This window comes from Sceloporus undulatus, chromosome 6 (genome assembly GCF_019175285.1).
Source record: "Sceloporus undulatus isolate JIND9_A2432 ecotype Alabama chromosome 6, SceUnd_v1.1, whole genome shotgun sequence".
Taxonomy (NCBI): Eukaryota; Metazoa; Chordata; class Lepidosauria; order Squamata; family Phrynosomatidae; genus Sceloporus; species Sceloporus undulatus.
In genome coordinates this window covers 114,854,581-114,875,673 of record NC_056527.1, presented here as the reverse complement: position 1 = coordinate 114,875,673, position 21,093 = coordinate 114,854,581, and the positions used below count along the sequence as shown (strand labels likewise).

The 21,093-nt window shown below is 43.2% G+C and overlaps 1 protein-coding gene across 2 annotated transcripts in view; it reads left to right on the top strand.

Annotated features, from left to right (window-relative positions):
- The window catches only part of LOC121934760 (myosin-7), a 37,135-nt gene that overhangs the window by 2,650 nt on the left and 13,392 nt on the right, over positions 1-21,093 (top strand). For both annotated transcript variants that reach the window (XM_042475571.1, XM_042475570.1), the window contains exons 2-23: positions 1,323-1,385; positions 2,001-2,226; positions 2,968-3,111; positions 3,867-4,023; positions 5,211-5,238; positions 6,903-7,017; positions 7,573-7,665; positions 7,796-7,859; positions 7,991-8,089; positions 8,950-9,053; positions 9,172-9,310; positions 10,144-10,262; positions 10,561-10,710; positions 11,295-11,465; positions 11,790-12,099; positions 13,066-13,142; positions 14,194-14,281; positions 15,151-15,268; positions 16,832-16,955; positions 17,109-17,245; positions 19,391-19,646; positions 20,291-20,533. In XM_042475571.1, coding sequence (XP_042331505.1) covers positions 2,023-2,226; positions 2,968-3,111; positions 3,867-4,023; positions 5,211-5,238; positions 6,903-7,017; positions 7,573-7,665; positions 7,796-7,859; positions 7,991-8,089; positions 8,950-9,053; positions 9,172-9,310; positions 10,144-10,262; positions 10,561-10,710; positions 11,295-11,465; positions 11,790-12,099; positions 13,066-13,142; positions 14,194-14,281; positions 15,151-15,268; positions 16,832-16,955; positions 17,109-17,245; positions 19,391-19,646; positions 20,291-20,533 — 2,940 coding nt within the window. In that variant the 5' untranslated portion in view covers positions 1,323-1,385; positions 2,001-2,022. The remainder of the gene's footprint in view (positions 1-1,322; positions 1,386-2,000; positions 2,227-2,967; positions 3,112-3,866; positions 4,024-5,210; positions 5,239-6,902; positions 7,018-7,572; positions 7,666-7,795; positions 7,860-7,990; positions 8,090-8,949; positions 9,054-9,171; positions 9,311-10,143; positions 10,263-10,560; positions 10,711-11,294; positions 11,466-11,789; positions 12,100-13,065; positions 13,143-14,193; positions 14,282-15,150; positions 15,269-16,831; positions 16,956-17,108; positions 17,246-19,390; positions 19,647-20,290; positions 20,534-21,093) is intronic.

The window sequence follows — 21,093 nt, the reverse complement described above, 5'->3', positions numbered from 1 at the left end:
ACCTTTATTTATAAAGCGCTGTAAATTTACACAGCGCTGTACATACAATCTTTTTAATTGGACGGTTAGAAATGGGTTTAGAACTGGGTATGTAAAACCACAAGAACCAGTGGGGTACAGTGGTTTAAACGTTGGACTACAACCCTGGAGACCAGTGTTTGAATCCTCACTCTGTCATGAAACCCATTGGGTGGCCTTGGGCTAGTCACACTCTCTCAGCCTCAGAGGATGGAAATGGCAAACCCCCTCTGAAGAAACGTGCCCAAGAAAACCCTGTGATGGTTGTAATAAGTCGGAAATCACTTGAAGGCACACATCAACAACGATGCAAAACCACACCAATCATGAAATGTGGTGAATACTTCTAGGTAAGGTATGTTGTGCTTGTGTGTGTGGATACTGATGTCTGATAGGTCAGTAATAGGGCAGAAGATCTGGACATCCTGCATAAAGGTTCTGGGTTCCATTTCTGTCACGTTTACTTATAGGGTTCTTACCTGGGCATAGGACTGATAAAGGCGTCTAGTGGAAACCCAGAGCAACTGCAGCAGCCAGCCATTCCTCACTTTTTCAGACCCAGGATCCACCAGCAAACATCTATTTTTATTATCAGAAATTGTAAATGGCAGTACTGCTCTGACAACCTCCCTGAGATCAGGCAACAGTCTAAGGCAAGGCCTGATCTAAGGCTGGGTCAGAGATGGGAATCATGTGGCCCTGCAGATGTTGTGGTACTGCAACTCCCATTAGCCCTAGCATAGCTAATGGCAAGAAGTGCTGGGAGTTGCAGGCCAGCAACATTTGGAGGGCTGCATGATTCTTCCCTTCCCCACAGAGATGGATGAAAGGACTGATTCAGTTGGGAAAAGGCACTTGACAGTGTTCATAAGCGGAGCCTGGGAAAGGACTTGTTTGGGCTACAACTCCCAGAACCCTCTAGGTAGCATAGATAACATCCTCCAGACACCTGCTTGATGTCTCATAATGGCTTTGACTTAACCTTCTAGTTCCCTTTCTCTGATGGAATTCAGCCTACTTATGTGTAACTGAAATAAGAGTGTATTTTCCCTGTTTACCGTACCTCTTCCTCTGCTGTCTCCCCTAAATTCAACTTTTTGATTGCAAGCGCCTAAGGAACACAGATCTTGTACTTTGTAAAGCACCACACATATTGATAGTTGATAAAGCATCATCTCCATAGTATAGTATGCTCCTTATTCGTTCTGTGCCTTGGTATTGGAAACAAATAATAGGAATTGTGTTTGCTTGGGGGAGAGGAATATCTGTGCAACTTGTTCTGATTCTGTGCCTTTTTCTAACAGGAGCCTGGCCCAAGGTATCATCCAACTGTAGATCTCGTGCCAAATCCTATTAAAAGGAAGAAGGTAATTAATGATGGAGAACATTTGTAATGGTATAAAGAATGTAGAATGGTAGTAGGGGTGTCCACACAGCAGAATTAAAGCAGTTTGACCTCACTTTGTCATGATTCTGTCCTACAGAATCCAGAGATTTGTAGTTTCGGTGAAGTATTCAACCTGTTCCATCATAGCACTTTGGTGCCTCACCAAACTACAAATCCCAGGATTCTGTAGAATAGAGTCATGACAGTTAAAGTGGGATCATACTGTTTTAATTCTGCAATGTGGATCCACCCAGGGTATAACTTTATCTGTCACGCAGATGCATCCTTTTCTGAAATGGGGCATAGAAATTGTGTACATTGTGTAATTTCTTCACAGACCACTAGGGGGCAGAGCAACTTGCATAAGAAGTAGCAGCTTCAAACATGCAGTCCTCCTGTTGACCACTTGGGGGAAGCAATGCCACTGTTTCTTTTTCTGGAGCCAGTTGTTGACCAACGCACAACTGCCCCCTGGTGGAGATTTTGTAAAGTGCATATATATAATGTGTCCTGCATGGAGATACATGGGTGATGCTTCCTTGGAGTCTGTCGATGAGCAACACCATCCCTAACCATCTCTTCTTAATGTCGCCAGGTCAAAATCCCCAGCTCCAGCCATGGCTTCCGATGCTGAGATGGCCGAGTTCGGCCCTGCTGCCCCTTACCTGCGCATGTCCGAAAAGGCTAGGATTGAAGCACAAAACCGGCCTTTCGACCTGAAGAAGGACGTCTTTGTGCCGGATGACAAGGCAGAGTTCATCAAGGCCAAGATCGTTTCCAAAGAGGGTGGAAAAATCACCGCAGAAACAGAAAATGGCAAGGTACTTACTCTTTGCAAGGCTGCTCGAACATGGCATAGTTCAATATTTCCCAATTTCATCTCTGCCCACATAATATAGTTAGGTGGGAATATGACCACATGGAGAGCCAACATGGTATTGTGGCTTGAATGTTGAATTAAGACTCAGGGAGACCAGAGTTTGAATCCCGCTCCGCCATAGAAACTTAACTGGGTACTTTGGGCAAGACACACTCTCCCAGCCTAGGAGGAAGGAAATGGCAAACCTGTGCTGGAAAAAAATGTTGTCAAGAAAACCCTAGTTTAATGTTACTATAAGTCAACGTCAACTTGAAGGCCCATAATAACAGACAACTGAATGGTGCTACCTTTCCCTGCAAATCCAAAGGAGCCTTCTAGCTCCTAATACACTTTTGGATTCTACCCTCAAAAAGCACTGATTCACACACCCAGTGTTTCAAAGCATCTCCCAACTTCCTTCAGGCCCACATCATGCCCTCATGATAGTTTCAAAGTCTTTCCAAATGCCTTTTCACCTGCCTCCCAAGCCATCATAGATGGTAACCAACTGGGATAACTTCACATCTTTCAGTAGAACATTCTGACTCCATCGCCTTCAATCCAGTTTTGTTCTCCCCCCATTTCCACCATGGCCTTCAATGATTAATTCTTAGTATGCCAAGAAAAGGGCCATGAGTAGATGAGACCCATCCTGGCAATAAAGCCTTTTCTGTTGGGAAACTTTATTGTTGGTTCTTGGCAGACGGTGACGGTGAAAGAAGACCAGATCATGCAGCAGAACCCGCCCAAGTTCGACAAGAGCGAGGACATGGCTATGCTCACCTTCCTTCATGAACCTGCTGTCCTCTACAACCTGAAGGAGCGCTATGCAGCCTGGATGATCTATGTAAGCCTGGGGACAACACCCCTAACCATCATGGGTTATTAATCTCATCAGCCACAAAATATTATCCACAGGAAGGGCATGAGATATGAAGGGTGCATATATTCGATTATTTTGCTCTTGTTTGCCGCCTCAATATAATTGGAGAGACGGAGTATAAGTAATATTATTATTATTATTATTATTATTATTATTATTATTATTATTATTGCTTCAAGAGTATTCTCTCCATTGGATAAGATTTACAATTAGTTCTGACACCTTTTCAATGATTTTTCACAATTTGGGAGGTTGTTGTTTGGTGGGGGGGGGGTTGCACAAAAACATGGGTTTGGTGCCAAAAAAATTACAGCTCACAACATTTCTGCACCAGATAAAGAGGAACAAGGACATGGCGAGTGGCAGAATTTCCTAGGAATTCTTTGGAACCGTGGGGCCAGCCTAGGAGAAGGACTCTGTCACACCATCATTTCACCCTAATTGGAGAACTTTAACAATTAGCTAAGATTGGTTTTAATTTCCAACTAGGGACGTACATTCTGTGTGGGTGGGTGTTGTGTGTTTGAATGACAACCTGTGAACAACTGTGGTTAGTACTTAATGAATAATGTGAACAATCTCTAAGTTTCAAGTTTTGGCCTGGAAACTAACCTGGAATGATCCAGAACTACCAACCCTAATAGGCAATACATTTGGGAACATTCTCTGCTTCCATGATTTATTCCTAGCATACTATTCCTCTTCCTCTTCACTTCTAGACCTATTCTGGGCTCTTCTGTGTGACGGTAAACCCCTACAAGTGGTTACCGGTCTACAATGCAGAAGTTGTGGCTGCCTACCGGGGCAAGAAACGAAGTGAAGCCCCTCCACACATCTTCTCCATCTCTGACAACGCCTATCAAAACATGTTGACAGGTAAAGATGGAACTGGCGCTATGGTTTCATCAGAAACAGTGATGACTGGGGCAATTAGCTTACTTGCTAATTAGCTTACTTGCTGTTCACCGCTATGATCTTTGGAATAGCGGTATATAAATAAAACAAATTATTATTATGATTAACAAAGTTTCCCTGGGCAGAGCCACTAAGAGTAGGTTTGGGCCCCAGTGAAAAATTTTGGAGGAGCTGATCCCCAATTGTTTGCTAGATCTGTGTCACAGATGGAAGCCACTCGTGGGTAACTAGAGACTGGCCATGGAAGCACCTTGGTGCCAGGTGGGAGCTTTTGGCTAGTCAATAAAGAGGCCCCAGGTTTTGTATGAAGAGGAGAAATCCAAAAAAGTGGCTTGTGTCCTGTTTCTCCCCCCAAATTCCTGAGACCAGAAACCTGTGGCCCAGGAGGTGTAGTGTTTGCATCAGCAGAATTCCTGACAGCAAGGAAGGTGGGCGGATGGGCTGGAAAAGAGAGTGAAGGGGCCATTTGGTGGAGAGAAATGGAGGGGAGTGCCTGGAGCCTCCTTTACTCCAAGGGCCAGGCCACTTTCCTTGGTGGCTGCAGGAGCAACCCCTGAGAAGTCCAGCTTCCCTTCCTGCCCAGTGGCAGTTTTGAGCCTCTGGCCAGTAGGCTGAAAATATTGACGTGGGGTTTCAAGTTTTGTACATCATGATTAATTTCTATGAAATTCACTGATTTCACATTGTCAAAATAATTAACAAATAATGATACCACCAAAAAAGATGGGAAACGTATGCAGCTTAGTTGGGCTCCAGCTCCCAGGTATCGAAATTTCTTACCCCTCTTGTTGCTCTAGATCTGGGTTTTAATTTCATCCACAGAGGACCATTTGGGGACAGGGTCTAGCACCTTGGGTAGTTCCTTTAAAACTCTTAGCAAATCACAAAGTAGATTCACGGCCCCATTGATATGGAAGATGCCAGCAGCTGTAGTGGGAAGGGAGAAGGGATGGTGAGGGTTTGATGGCAAAAATTGTACTGTGGAGTTTTCACCATTTTCTCCTTCAGTCACTTGCTGCTTCTCTCATATTTCCTCCTCCTGTGTCTGGAGATTCTCTTCTTCTTTCAAGTCTTTCACTTTCTCTTTGTTTTCTCTCTTGCTTACATATTGTTCATCTTTGAATCCTCTTTTCACCCTGACCCTCTAGATCGGGAGAACCAGTCAATTCTGATCACGTAAGTTTCCTCTTTTCCTTATTCCTGTCCCTACAAAGTCTGTGAACATGCACTGTATGATCTAAGGTTATCTACCTACCTGTGGAATCTGAACCTCCTTTGGCCATCTCCACTGAAGTTACCTATTTCAATCCCCCAACCTGCACTCTTTGCTTTTTAATCACTTGTCCTGTTTGATCTCCTGTTCAGTAGTAAAAATGGGTCCATTGGGTGATATCTCTCTCTGGCTTTCCTTCGCGAACAAAGATTCAGGAAGGACTCATCCTGCGCTTTGTACAAGCGTGTTGGTGACTAAAAAGGCCAATTCGGGATAAACAGGTCCGGTTGCAGAAAGCACAGCAGAAAGTCTCCTTGGGAGATGTTTCCAGGTTGCGGTTCTTTCTGCGTTGTCGTTTCTCTTCGAGGCTCGTTTGGTGTGAGCTTTCGAAGAAGGCTGCAGCGTCATGGATAGTGCGTCTCCATGCCTCCCGATGCGAGGCCAGGGAGGACCATTGTTGGTGATCTATCTGGCCAAGCCTGAGATGTTGTTCAGGGAGTCCTTGTATCTCTTCTTTGGGGTGCCCCTCTTACGCTGACCCGTGGCGAGTTCACCGTAGAATACTATTTTGAGGAGGCGATGGTCCTTCATCCTAGAAACGTGTCCTGCTTGGCGCAGCTGCGTCCTCAATAGCATGGCCTCAATGCTGGTGATCCCTGCTTGCTCGAGGACAGCAACATTTGTCACATAGTCAGTCCAGTATATATTTACAATTGTGCGTAAACAGCGCTGATGAAAGCGTTCAAGGAGTCGTAGGTGTTGGAGATAGGTGACCCATGTTTCAGACCCATAGAGGAGAATAGACAGTACAATGGCTCTATACACACTGATTTTTGTGCTTCGCCTCAAGTGTTTGATATAGTGGGTGATATAGCGGGCAAGGAAACTTTCATCTTGATCTAGCAGCTAGCTAACCACAACCAAATAAGGCCCATTGATTTAATGGGATTTGTATTAAGTTTAGATTACATTTACTACATCAATCTGGTGTAGTGTGATGTAGTGGCTTGAGTGTTGGCCTACAACCCTGGAGACCAAGGTTTGATTCCCTGCTCAGCCATGGAAACTCACTAGGTAACCTTGGGTAAGTCATACACTCTCAACCCAAGAAAACGCTGTGATAGGTTCACCATAAGTTGGAAATGACTTGAATGCACACAAAAGCAACAACAACAATCACAACAACATGATGCTTTATTAATTCAGTACTTCTGCTATAGTTGGCACTAGCAACTGGCTCGAGGCCTTTATAAAATCGCTGGGTATTTTATTTTATATTTGGTCTTCTTCAGGCCACAAATAAGCAAAAGAAACGTGTTGATCTCTTTGCAAAAATGCAGGAAACATAACTCATCTGGAATAGAAAGGGTTGTCACTGCTGCCGTGGCAACAAGTGTTCTCTGCATTTAATATAACAGTTAAGGCACCATTGAAAAAATAAAGAATATAAATACATATATCTGTTACTGCTTTGGATTATTTGTGAGCTACCCTGGTGCCTTCGTAGTAAGGCTGAAAGGTTGCAATCAACCAGTCAAAAATAATGGAAGCATACCTCCCTTCTACTCTCAACAAATTTGATCAGGCAGGGCAGACCTACTCTGCAACTTTATATTTCTATCCACAGCGGAGAATCTGGAGCAGGAAAGACTGTGAACACTAAACGGGTCATTCAGTACTTTGCTGTGATTGCCGCCATTGGCGATCGTGGCAAGAAAGACCAGGCAGCAGGTACCGGGAAGGTAAGTGTTACAGTTAGATCTGAGAGCCAGAATGCACATTATGTGGACCTGGGGGTGGTGGTGGTAAAATATCCCCCAACCTCTTTTATCAAGACTTTCAAAGCTTCCTCTAGACAGGCAGCAAAAACTAGAGGGTTTTACAGCAGAAAAAGGCAAGGGAAGACGGCCTGTCACTCTCTCTCTTTCTCCATTGTTCATCTGATAGTCTTCTCTGTCACTTCGTATTGGGAAAAAGGCCTTTCTTGAGGATAAAATAGTCCAGAGGAGGCAAACAAAGTGTGGCAAAAATTGTCCCCCCACATTCTCTCAGGAGTATTTAGCAGTATTTGAGAACAATTATTTTAAAATAAGCAACACACCTGTGTCCTGGAGGCCACAAAACAACCCCAAGGGCCATATGCAACCCATGGGCCATACTTCTGCTATGTCCGATTTATCATCTTTCTTCTCTGGAATCCTCTTTCCTGCTCTCCTTCCACCTGCCCTACCCTGATATCACCCACTTGTTTCTAAATGTGAGAGAAAATGTCCCAAACCCTTCACTTTCTCCCGCAGGGGACGCTGGAAGATCAAATCATCCAAGCCAACCCTGCCCTGGAAGCCTTTGGTAATGCCAAGACGCTGCGGAACGACAACTCGTCCCGATTTGTGAGTTACCATTCAGTTGGAAGTTTGAGGCTGGAGGAGGAGGGGATGCAAATTTGTACACCTCCGTGTTATCTATGGCTTATCATCTTCTTGTCTGCCTTTTTGATTCATTTCTCCCATTTTCTCCCAGGGTAAATTCATCCGGATCCATTTTGGGGCAACAGGAAAACTGGCCTCAGCTGACATAGAGACCTGTGAGTGTTGGCTTCTTATTTAACCATCTCCTTTCCTCTGACCTTTTCTTTAAAAGGAAGCATTTATTTTGGACTTGTTCACCCCCATGTCTACTTTCAACTGCTCCATCTTCTTTCCTTGCATTTCTTAGACCTTCTTGAAAAGTCTCGGGTCATCTTCCAGCTAAAAGCTGAGAGGAATTACCATATCTTCTACCAGATCTTGTCCAACAAGAAGCCAGAGCTCTTGGGTATGGTATTATGACGAAACTTCACTGACATCTGGGCAATGCTATGGATGAGCTGCCTTTGAACAAGTGGACTTTTGAACGAACATGAGCTTGTCCTTGCTTAACTGAGCTGCAAATGTTCCACCTTGACACGCTTGTTTGATTATGAGGATCTGCTTGTAGTGTCTAATTGACACAATATCAGGCATTGTGCAAGACACCAGATGGAATGGTTTGGTCTCAATGTTATGGAATTTGGGGATTTAAAGTTGTTATTTTGTGAGATATTTAGTCTTCTCTGTCAGAGAGTGCTGGTGCCACAACACAACAAACTACAAATCCCAGGATTCTATAGGATGGATCCATTACAACAGTGTCAAACTGCATTAATTCTGCACTGTGTCAACAATGAGAGTCTCATTTCAATAGTTTGCCATTGTGGGTTCCTTGCAGCTTTGTGAGGGATGAATTGACAACCCCTATGGGTGTATCTACACTGTAGAAATAATGCAGTTTGACATCACTTTAATTGTCATGACTCTATTCTGTTGAATCCTGGGAGTTGTAGTTTTGTGAGGCACCAACACTCTTTGGCAGAGAAAGTTAAAGACTTTGTAAAACTGCATACCTTAGGATTCTAGAGGATGGAGCTACAATACTTAAAGTGGTGTTAAACTGCATTATTTCTACAATGTAGATGCACTCTAAGATAAACTGGGCTACCATCTGCGTTTATAATATCTTGCCAAGTTGGAATTTAATCTTCCTTTGATCAGTTGTCCTAATCTGGTGCCATACTTGCTGTAGGGCAATGGGAGAAATCATTTTTCATTTCCCTTCATTCCTGCCTTGCTAAATTAGTCCAACTTCTTCTTTTCTAGACATTATGCTGGTCACTAACAATCCATACGACTATTCCTTCATCTCCCAAGGAGAGACGACAGTCCCATCTATTGATGATGCTGAGGAACTGTTAGCAACTGATGTGAGTACTGGTATCAGAATGACAGAATTATATTCCACACTAAATGACTCATGAACAACTGATGTGTGTAGCTGTTTGAGTAGTACAAATCTCATCCCTTTTCTTTCTCCATATACAGAATGCCTTTGACATCCTAGGTTTCACCCAGGAAGAGAAAAACTCCATCTACAAGTTGACAGGTGCTATCATGCACTACGGAAACATGAAATTCAAGCAGAAACAACGTGAAGAACAAGCAGAGCCAGATGGCACTGAAGGTGGGAAAGGATTTTTAAAATTACTCTTATCATAATTCACCAACAGAGAAGGAAACAAGGTAGGAAGGTTTCCAATGTAGAACTGCAGCCCGAACGGGAGCAGACAACGTGCAGCTTTGAAGCCAAAGGAAATGGAAGACTGGAAATCCATGGGCCTGGTGGATCCAACTTTAATCATATTTAAGAATAGACCCACTGAAATCAATAGCATTTAAGTTGTTATGATAAGCTTAACTTCAATGAAAAGTTGGCCTACTAAGTATGACTAAATCTGGATCTGAGCCATCACATCCGTCGGCTAATTTCTTATGGCATGCCTTGCATCAGTGGCATGCTGGGATTTCCCCCCAAAAAGGCCTGGACAAGATGGGACTTTGATCTGATCCAGCAAGCTGACCAAAGATCTCCTGCTCTCTTGAACAATTTGGATTGTTCTCCCTTGTTGCCTCCTATGGCTAGAACTGCTCCCAGTACAATTCCACGATGCCCCCTCTTTTCCTTCTCTAAAAACCTCTCTCAAAGCCCACCATCTTCTCTTCTTCACCAAGACTGGACTAAGGTGGTTGGAGCCCCAAAGTGGTTCCAAAACTAGCATTATCACACCAATGCCTATTGGTGCTAGGGAACACTGTCCCATCAGCAGTAAGAGTCAATGGCATCAACAACAGGTCAAGAAAGATAATTAGGTTGAACAAGAGATTCCTTCACTACCTTCTCATAGCATTTGCCTTCAACTCTTATCACCTTTGCAGCTGTACTCCAAATACACCCCAACCACTGTCATTCCCAAACCAAGCCACTGTCATTTCAAGTAGTTTTCTCTGCATTTACAGAAGCTGACAAGTCAGCCTACCTGATGGGGCTGAACTCAGCTGATCTGCTCAAGGGCCTGTGCCACCCAAGAGTCAAAGTGGGAAATGAGTACGTCACCAAAGGGCAAACTGTCCAGCAGGTGAGTATAATATAGCAGGTGGCAAAATAGGCCTCCTTTCTCCTAGGTTCTGGAGATAAGAGCTGGAAGAAATCTAGTTTTGAAATTCAGCACCATTTTGAATGTGGGATGTGAAATTGCAGGTGTCTGGGGGGAAATGTTTCCAACTTTAAAGGGCAATTTAAAACGCATGAGGGCCCACCTTGCTTTTATTCCCCTTCTTATTCTTGTCCTAGAGTTACCTTTCCACACTGTTACAACATCTACTTTGGGAACAAGGTTTGTCTTTACCCTTGACCCCTGCTCCCTTTTCACACAGGTGTGCTATTCTACTGGGGCTCTGGCTAAGTCTGTCTATGAGAAGATGTTCAGCTGGATGGTCATGAGGATCAACAGCACCCTAGAAACCAAGCTGCCTCGACAATATTTCATTGGCGTCTTAGACATTGCTGGTTTCGAAATCTTTGATGTGAGTGACTCCAACCTAGAGAATCTGTTTTGCTCAGATTATTGGACTGACAGTGGGTTGATCCATCCAGCCTCAAGAACCTGGACAATATGGCTTTTCAGAACAAAAACACCCACTTCCATTTGCAAGGCAGAATGGACTATTTATTTTTTTGCCCATAGACCTTTGCATTCCAGCCACAACTTGGAAAAGATACTTTGTTAGACATACAGGTTCCAGAATCCTCCAGCTTGATGATTCAGGGAGCTGTAGCCCAAAAAGTTACTTTTCCATACTCGAACTGATTCTTCCAGCCATCCTCATCCCTGTCCCAAACAGACCATAGACTAGTCACTCCTTGGAGGTCTTTAAACAGAGGCTTGATGGCCATCTGTCAGGGATGCTTTGATTGTGATTTCCTGCATGGACTGGATGCCCCTTGTGGTCTTTTCCAACTCTATGATTCTATGATTCTCTGTGAAGACTAGTGATCTCTGTTCCTTCTATCGAAAACCCATCTTAGGGAGATATTTTCCACCAGGTTGGTCCCAGCTCATTGCTTCTTGACTTTATTCTCCCCCACCAACCCCCTGTTCTCCACCCAGTTCAACAGCTTTGAACAGCTCTGCATCAACTTCACCAACGAGAAGCTGCAGCAGTTCTTCAACCACCACATGTTTGTCCTGGAGCAAGAAGAGTACAAGAAGGAAGGCATTGAGTGGGTCTTCATTGACTTTGGCATGGACCTGCAGGCCTGCATCGACCTCATTGAGAAGGTACTGTTATCTCTCTAAGACTCATTCCTTACTCAAAAAACAGCAACATCCGTTCCTTGATGCCTCATCTAGGGCTCTTGCCTTAGAGGTGGCCAATGCTTTTAGTGCCCCATCTGAAATCACATGGTTTATGGCTCCTGTTTATGAAGCAGTGCCTCCATATTGAGTCTGTACATGCCAATACAATTAGCATCCTCACATCACCCCCTTCCTAAGCCTGCCAAGAGTATCCACAGTGGATGCCATGACTCTTAGAGGGTTATCATGTGATGGAGCTACCTGGTATGTTTCCCTCAGCCAGTATTGTTTTGTCTTCTTTCACAGCCAATGGGAATCATGTCCATCCTGGAGGAGGAATGCATGTTCCCCAAGGCCACTGATATGACATTCAAAGCCAAGCTCTTCGACAACCACTTGGGCAAGTCAGCCAACTTTTCGAAGCCCCGGATCATCAAGGGCAAACCAGAGGCTCACTTTGCCCTCATCCATTATGCTGGCACAGTTGACTATAACATCATCGGCTGGCTGCAGAAGAACAAAGACCCTCTCAATGAGACAGTGGTGGGGCTCTACCAGAAATCAGCCCTCAAGCTTCTGGCAAATCTTTTTGCCAATTACGCTGGAGCAGATGCACGTAAGAGATAGAATGAAAGGGGGAGGCAGGCAGGAGTCTTGGTTTTCTCAGTCTAATCCTATAGACTCTGGCCCAGTCCATGAACTTGGGAACTAGAACCAAAAAGAATCAGCTATGTGTCCTCACCCATAATATTATAATGTGGTGTGGGTGGTGTGGCTTAGTGAATAGAACACCTGACTTGGACTGGAGTGATCTGAATTCAAATCCTTATTCAGAATGGGTACCTTCAGGACAACCACTCCTTCTTAAGCTTAATGTGTCTCGCAAGGTTTTTGTGATGGTAAATGAGGAAGAGTAAATCATGTTTGCTACCTTGAACTCATCAAAGAATGAGGAAAGGCCATAGGTCAGTGACAGAGCACTTTGATTGCATAAAGAAGGTCACAGGTTTAATCCCCACATATCCAGTTAGTAGATGATGGGAAAGACCTTAGACCAGTTGAAGCAGATTAATCTAAGACAGGCAGGCAATTCCTCGGACCTGGTATAAGACAGCTTTCTATGTCTCCCTAGACAAAATGTTTATATATTTTAATCTTGCCCTCCCTAACATAACTCTGTCCAAATACTCAGAGACATAGCCATGTTAGTCTAGAATATCAGTACGTGAAGAGATCTTGTAGCAGCTTTGGGACTGTGTGAAATAAATTGTAGCATATGCTTTCATAGACTTAGTCTACTTCCTCATGCAGCTGAAGAAGTAGGTCTAAGTCTACAAAAGCATATGCTACAACTTCTTTTACACAGTTAGTCTCAAAGGTGCTGCAAAATGCTTGTCCACGTATGATAGACCACAGTCCCCATCAATCCCAATCAGCATATCCAATTGCAAAACTGGTTGGGTATTATGAAAATTGCAGTAAAACACACCATGGGGACACTGTGTTGGGGATGCCTATTCTAACTCTGTGGATCCTAATCTGTTTGTCTTTCTTCTTCCCTCTCCCTTTCTCTTTCCATTAGCTGCTGAGGGTGGCAAGGGAAAGACAACTCATAAAAAGAAAGGGTCCTCCTTCCAGACTGTATCTGCTTTGCACAGGGTAAGGAGAATCTCCAGATTATTGAAACTGGGAAATAACAGCACTCTCATTATGGTAATCATTACCATTATCATTATAATTAGCAAATTAATTTATATCCTAGTTTTGCCCTCAGTTGGAACATAAGACAGTTTGTTGTTATAGTCAACTGCCTTCGAGTTGACACTGACACATGGCAACCCTGTGCATGAGACATCTCCACTATCCCTTATCCTCCACTGCTCTGCTTAGATCCTGCAAACTCATGCCCCTGCCCTCCCTAATTGAGTCTTGCCATCTGGTGTGCAGTCTTCTTCTCTTCTTACATCTCTCCATCTTCCCTAGCATTATTGTCTTTTCAAGTGTTCCATACCTTCTCATTATGTGGCCAGTTTACAGAAAGATAAATATATGCAAGTAAAACTTTGTTGTTGTTGTTGTTGTGTGCCTTCAAGTTGTTTCCAACTTATGGCAACCCCATCATGGGGTTTTCTGGGACTGAGAAAATGTGACTCACCCAAGGTTACTTAGTGTGTTTCCATGGCTGACCTGGGAAACAAACCCTGGTCTCTAGAGTATTAGTCAAACACTCAAACCACCACACACTGGCTTGCTACTGGAAATGTGAAAAAATATATATATGTGAAAAAATACCAAAAACGCCCAACTTTAAAACTTGTAAAGGTATAAATCTAACTGGTAGTCATAGAAACATAGAGTTGGAAGGGACTCTTAGGCCATCCAGAAAGAAACGGGACAGCAAGAATGATGCTAGGAACTGTCTGAAGTCTCAGGGAGCCCTTCATTATGGAACTCATCTGTCACATGGGTTCCATCTCCCAAGCATCCACTTCTTACATCTCTTCTTGCTCACAGAAGGGTTTCTATAATTAGGACCAAGATGGCTTCCAAACACTACATTTCTGCACAATTCTATTCCATTCTCTCCAACCAACTCCATATCATCTCCTTACCGGTCTTACTATTTCATCCCCTTCTGTCAAACCCATATCATGCTATCCTATTTCCCTTTCCATCCATCTCAAAATAACCATTCTTCTTTTATCTCTAGGAGAACCTCAACAAGCTGATGACCAACCTGCGCTCCACTCACCCACATTTTGTTCGTTGCATCATTCCCAATGAGACAAAGTCTCCAGGTGAGATCTCAGGCCCTATTTCCCCCATGTGTTGTGGGGTCCCATTGCTACCCTTCCCTGTGGGAGAAGATTCTAATTCAAACTGTAACATCTCTGGTCAAAGGGAATGTAGGAATTAACAGAGAAAAGGCTTCTGCCCAAGACTTTAGAAGTTCCTGGCGGTATGTAGGTGGAACGTAAGTCTACAACAAGGCTGGCAACTGTGCAGTCCATGGGCTGTCTATAGCCCTTTCATTAATTCCAGCCTTTGAGGCCCATATCAATGCCTCAAATGCTCAGTACACAACTATTTTCTGTTTAATGTGAAGTCGAAGGTTTTCATGACTGGCATACATCGTTTTTTGTGGGGGTTTTGGGCTATGAGACAGTGTTCTAGAAGAGTTTATAATGTCAGGAATAAACTGTTCTAGAACATGGCCTCATAGCCTGAGAAACCCACAAAAAACCCTTTTGTTTGTTTGAAAAAAGTTTTGCAGCTGGGGCTCTCCAGATATTCTAAATTCTCTTCATCCCCAGCAAATGGAAATGATGTGAGCAGGAGTTCAACCCATCTTTGAATCACAGAATCCTAGAGTTGGAATAGACCACAAGGGCCATCCAGTCCACTCCCCTGCCATGCAACAATACAGAATGAAAGCATTCCTGACAGATGGCCATCCAGCCTCTGTTTAAAAACCTCCAAAGAAGGAGACTCCACCTCAATCTGAGGGAGCGTATTCTTCTGTTGAACAGCTCTTGCTGTCAGGAAATTCTACCTAATGTTGAGGTGGAATCTCTTGAGGGCCCCAGTCCAGGGAAAAGTGCTTCCTACTCTTCCAATTGCTTCCTCTCTTGCTCACATCTTCTGTCTTTCTCTACCTCTCCCTCAGGTGTGATGGACAATCCCATGGTCATGCACCAGCTACGCTGTAATGGAGTACTGGAAGGAATCCGAATTTGCCGGAAGGGATTTCCCAACCGGATCCTCTATGGGGACTTCAGGCAAAGGTGGGTTTCTTCCTCTGTTGATTGGGATGGGAGGGGATGGATAATCCTTTGAAGAAGCACAGCATGTCAAGAGGGAAGACACACAGCTGTGGGGAGGCCATCCACCAAATAATGGGGCAATCATTCAGAGAAGTCATCTGCATGGCAATTGGTTGCCAGGGTTGTAATTCCTCTGCCCCAAAGTACTGTATTTTCTGGTGTATAAGACTACTTTTTAACCCAGGAAAATCTTCTCAAAAGTCGGGGGTTGTCTTATACACCGGGTGTCATATTACAGGGCAGGTGCTGAAACTTCAGAGCCGGAATGGAGAATCTGCGGTCGCCGCATATGGTGGGGGGAACTCAAAAATGGCCGCATCCCCACTATATGCAGGTAACATATGAAAGCAGCTACCGCTCTGATAGTCTTGGAGACAGGGAGCACTGGGCAGGCAGGGAGAACTGACCAATCCAAGCAGGCTTTGTATACAACAAGGTTTCCTGCTAAGTACCGGCATGTCATAAGCATTTGAATTAAAATTACCATATTGAAATCAAATCTGATGTTTTTTTAATTTTTATTTGGTGTGCATTGGAAGAGGGGTAGTCTTATACTGTGAGTATATCCCAAACTCTATATTTTAACTGGAAAAGTTGGGGGTCGTCTTATACGCCCAGTCGTCTTATACGCCAGAAAATACGGTAAATTAAATCTAGCCCTACATGAATACACTTGGCTTTTGTTACAAGGGCAGTGGGATAGAGTCATAATTTATTATTCCAGTATCCCAGCCATGGAATAAGACATCACAGGCCTGAATCTTATTGGTTAGTCTCATTGAGAATTGTTGTGTGGTGAGTTAGCACATAGGTAAATCTCACTGATGCAATGGGTTTACTCTAGTTGTGGCTAACAATAGACCACCTGGACATACCTACCATTTCCCCTGCTGTGGCCTATGGAATATTCCCCATCATAGACCATATCTTTGAAATTTTATCTTTACTGTCACAAGGTCTAGAAAGTTAATTTTAAGAAAAGACATAGAAAGAGGGGAGGAAGGAGAAGAAGCCAAAAATCTCGGGACTGTGTGCCCAAATGCAATGATGAAATATACTTTTCTGTGAGTTTTGATGTGGCTAGTGCTAAGGATACCATGGATAGCCAAGAAGACAAACAAATAAGTGCTGGAACAGATCAAGCCAGAATTCTTCCCGGAAGCCAGATGACTAAGTTGAGGCTGTCGTACTTCTGCCACATCATGAAAAGACATGACACACTAGAAAAGACAATAATGCTAGGAAAGGTGAAGGGCAGTAGAAAAAGAGGCAGTAGAAAAAGATGGATAGACGCAATCAAGAAGATCACAGCACTGAGCCTGCAGGACCTGAGCAGAGCAGTTGAGGATAATGGGGCTTTGAGACGTCTCATTCACAAGGTTGCCATGAGTCAATGTTGACCCAATAAATAAATAAATAAATAAATACCATAATAAAGAGCAGTTAACAACATCTGCCTGTGTTAAAGTCACTGTGAAGGGAATCTGTCAGATATTTTAATGCCCTTGTCTTTCTTGTTTCCAGGTATCGCATCCTGAACCCATCTGCCATTCCTGAGGGCCAGTTCATAGACAGCAGGAAGGGGGCAGAGAAGCTGTTGACCTCCCTAGATATTGACCACAACCAGTACAAATTTGGGCACACCAAGGTAAGAGGTGGTGGAGCCACCATGAGCCACCCCCCCCCCCCCCACCCACACACACAAGGAAAACTGTAAGGGTAATTTCCCTAGCTAGCTCTTTCATATGGGGCAATAAGGAGCACTAATGTCTTTTCCAACCAAGAATCTTCCTCTACTCAGGTGTTCTTCAAGGCAGGTCTCCTGGGGATGTTAGAGGAGATGAGAGACGAACGCCTCTCTCGCATCATCACCCGCATCCAGGCGCAGTCCCGTGGTGTTCTTGCCAGAATAGAAGTTAGGAAGATCATGGAACGGAAGTAAGTCCCTTACTGGATGTGCCAGGATGTGAAGGGTATATTGGTATCCCAAAAAAAAGCAGGGCCTTTTTCTCAGTGCCTCTGGAAAGCCCTTCAGTAGGCTGCTGATTTGGCTCTCTCAATGATGTCCTTTCAAAAACAGTTAAAAGGAACATCATTTTGCTATGCCTTTGCAGAAATTCCCTGTGCTAGCTTTTGAAAACGTATTTCAGAACTTTGTTGTATCACTGTAACTGTTGCATCACTGTAATTGTACAGATTTTAGACCTATGCCATTTTGGTTTAAAACACACTGCAGAAATAGTCCCGTTTGAGACTGCTTTTAACTGCCCTGACTCAGTACTAGAGAATCCTGGGAATTGTAATTTATTGTGGCCCCAGAGCTCTCTAACAGAGAAGGCTAAATGCCTCACAAAACTACAGTTCCTAGAATTTCCTTGCATTGAGCCAGAACAGTTAAAGCGGTCTTAAACTGGATTATTTATGCAGTGTGTTTTGGACCGTTGAGAAAATTCTTCTGAAAAATGAAAAAATAAATAAAATGGGGAGAGGAAACTGTGGACACTTCACTCACCATTATGTTTAAACTCTTTCCCATCATCATTTTGGGAGCCCACAGGAACCAGAAAAATACTCCCTGTTCTTTCTGTACATTCAAATATTTGGCAAAAGGTGAGTGGGTAAAGCTAGGGACCATCTAGGTCTAAATTCATAAAAACAACCTACCTTTTAAATCCCCTGTCAATCAAGATCCATATTTCAACAACCCAACAATATATATATATATATATATATATATATATATATATATATAGTTGCTGTTGAAACAAAAGATCTATTTTGTTCCTGTCATTGCTTAAATGCCTTCCTCATTGCATATAATATCATTTTCCCATGGTAAATTATGCTCAAAGCAGCTCAGAGCACAAGGAAATAAAACATAACAACATTTCTAGATAATTCACTAACAACTACAAGACAGAACAAAATTTAAATACTTGTACAAATATTAGTCAGCCAGTCAAAACCTCTTGTATTAATAAATGCATAGCAAGATTAAACAATCCACAAATAATTCATACTAAGGCCTAGCAGAAATGCTAAAAAAAATTAAAAATCCAAACAGCAGCAACATTAGTACAACATATCCAGAAGTAAGCTGCCATGGAGAAACCCCCAAATTCATTCCTTAGCTAGATACCTAGATGTATATCTGGATGTCTAGTAGCATGGATCCTACCTTGGAAAATCTGCATTTTTGTACTACATCTCTCACAATTTCACAACCAGTATGTCCTCTGGGAGTAAAAGTCCAAAACTTAACTGTTCCAAGATCTAATGCAGATAAGAGAGATTATTGCGGGTGGTTCAGGCTAAGAGGGTCTGACTCTGTATCTAACTGTAAATTAATGACCATTTGCCTCTTCATTTCCATAAAACTGCCACAACATCATACAGATAAACGGTTGACCAGTCTTTGTATATTATTTCTCTGTGCTTTGATGTCTTTTTCACTTAGCTAATACGTGTTGTTTGCTCTAAAACACACTCCTCTGTTTTGATCCTATTGATCTTCCAGAGAACATGAGTAGCTTTCCAATTATCTTTACCAACCATTCAATACAGATCATTCTCAAGATAATGACATTTAGTCTTCCTGTTGATGCTCCAATGCAAAATGTTGATCTCTCATGCAACGTTTACTCAAAGTCCTTAAGTATTCTTGTATTAGCTCACTCCTCGCTACCCCTTTCCGCTTTGTTCTTCATCAATTGTATCATAGAGTGAGTGCACTGAACAATCACAATTGGCATGGCCTTGAGGACTGTGCAGAGATGCAACTACCCTTTAGCAACTACCCAGTTCTTATAGAAAGCCATTTCCTCCTCAGTTGTAAAGGCAACTTCATACATTCTGAAATTTCCCCAGTTACTGCCCAGTGCATGTCTATTTGCACAGCCATAAGGACAAAAACTTTTATGAAAAGTGAAATTCTCATGATATAGAATTCTGCACTTCCCATATCAATATGACCTTGTTTGTAAGAACTAATGTGGGACAACACACCTGCTCCAGGAAGGAAGCTGATCCATTTTATGTCTGATTTTTGTACATTAAGGCTTTCTTTCACACGTGTCTGTGCAGGGAATCGTTGCTTGTGATCCAGTACAACATCCGGGCTTTCATGGGGGTTAAGAACTGGCCTTGGATGAGGCTCTTCTTCAAGATCAAGCCACTGTTGAAGAGTGCAGAGACTGAAAAGGAGATGCTGGCCATGAAGGAGGAATTTGGAAAGCTGAAGGAGGCACTGGAGAAGTCTGAAGCTCGTCGGAAAGAACTGGAGGAGAAGATGGTCTCCCTGCTCCAAGAGAAGAATGACCTCCAGTTGCAAGTTCAGGCAGTAAGTGCTGGGCTGTTCTTGGAGCCTGTAATGGGCATAGCATTTTCCTCCAAAAGAGATGGTTTTGGGGTAGGAACCCACTACCTTTCCTTTGAGGCCCTTTCAGCACAGCTATGAGAGGCAAGGTAGGAGCCCTCCTTTTCCTGTTTCAAAACTTCTAAAGAAGGAGAAGGGCTTCTTCTTTCACAATAAATATTCCTTTGTTTAGACATTTGCTATGTAAGCTTTTTTTTTCTTTTACCACATCTTGGAATTCACCCCCTAAGTGGGAACTGCAGATACATATTTGGAGACTTAATATGGCTTCCAGGACCATAGCTTGTGTGGTAAAACAATAGCATCAGGTGGCAGGCTTTCTCTGCTGTAAATACCTCTTGAATCCATAAAATACCGACAAATGTACTTTTGTACCAACGTCGTTGCCTTATCATGATCACTCTGAAATATCTTTCCGGTGTGATGACCCAAATCAGCTCACAGTTTGTTATGGAGCACAAAATTAGTCATGTTGGATCTTCTGGAGGCAAGAAAACTATTAGTTGATCTTCCATGAATATGGAAAACTAAGCAGCAAATGCAAAATGAAATTGAGTGTTTAGAGTCTTGGGTTTCTTACTCTTCCCCTTTTCTCATTTCCATTTCAGGAGCAAGATAATCTTGCAGATGCAGAAGAACGTTGTGATCAGTTGATCAAGAACAAGATCCAGCTCGAGGCCAAGGTAAAGGAACTGACAGAGCGTCTGGAAGATGAAGAGGAGATGAACGCTGAGCTGACAGCCAAGAAACGGAAACTGGAAGATGAATGCTCTGAGCTGAAGAAAGATATTGATGATCTGGAGCTGACCCTGGCCAAGGTGGAGAAAGAGAAGCATGCAACAGAGAATAAGGTGAGAACAGAGAAAAGAAGGTGACATTTGAGCAAAGTCCAGTGGAGTCCAAGGAGTTTTGTTGGCTTTAGCTGGACTAGATGCAGCCTTGCTGGCTGAAATGTCTTTCAAACGATAGAACAGAGAGGCACCAAAGCCTCTGTTGTTCATTGTGTTTAGTTAAATGGTTTTGGCTCCAGTTCTAATAGGTACCCCAAAAGACCTGCAAGAAGTATTTAAACACACAACCAAAAATCTCTGAACTTGAGAGCCTTTATAGTGAGTGAATTGTGATTTTAATTATCCAAGGCCAGCATGTGTGACCTTTAAGTTCGGCTGACTTGACCCCCTGCAGGTGTTTGACTGGTCTGGTCTAAATGCCTAATTGTACAGTACCATCAAGGCCATCTCAGTAGAACTGGGGCCTTCACAGTTTTTACAGGGCTACTCCATTTGAAGGACATGCAGCCATAGGGATGAACTACTTGACCTTCTTTCGTATTGGGTTTGGATAGACTGAGAATGACCTGAGCAATAAGCTTTTTGTAGAGTCTCTGGGCCAGGATAGGTATAACTATAAC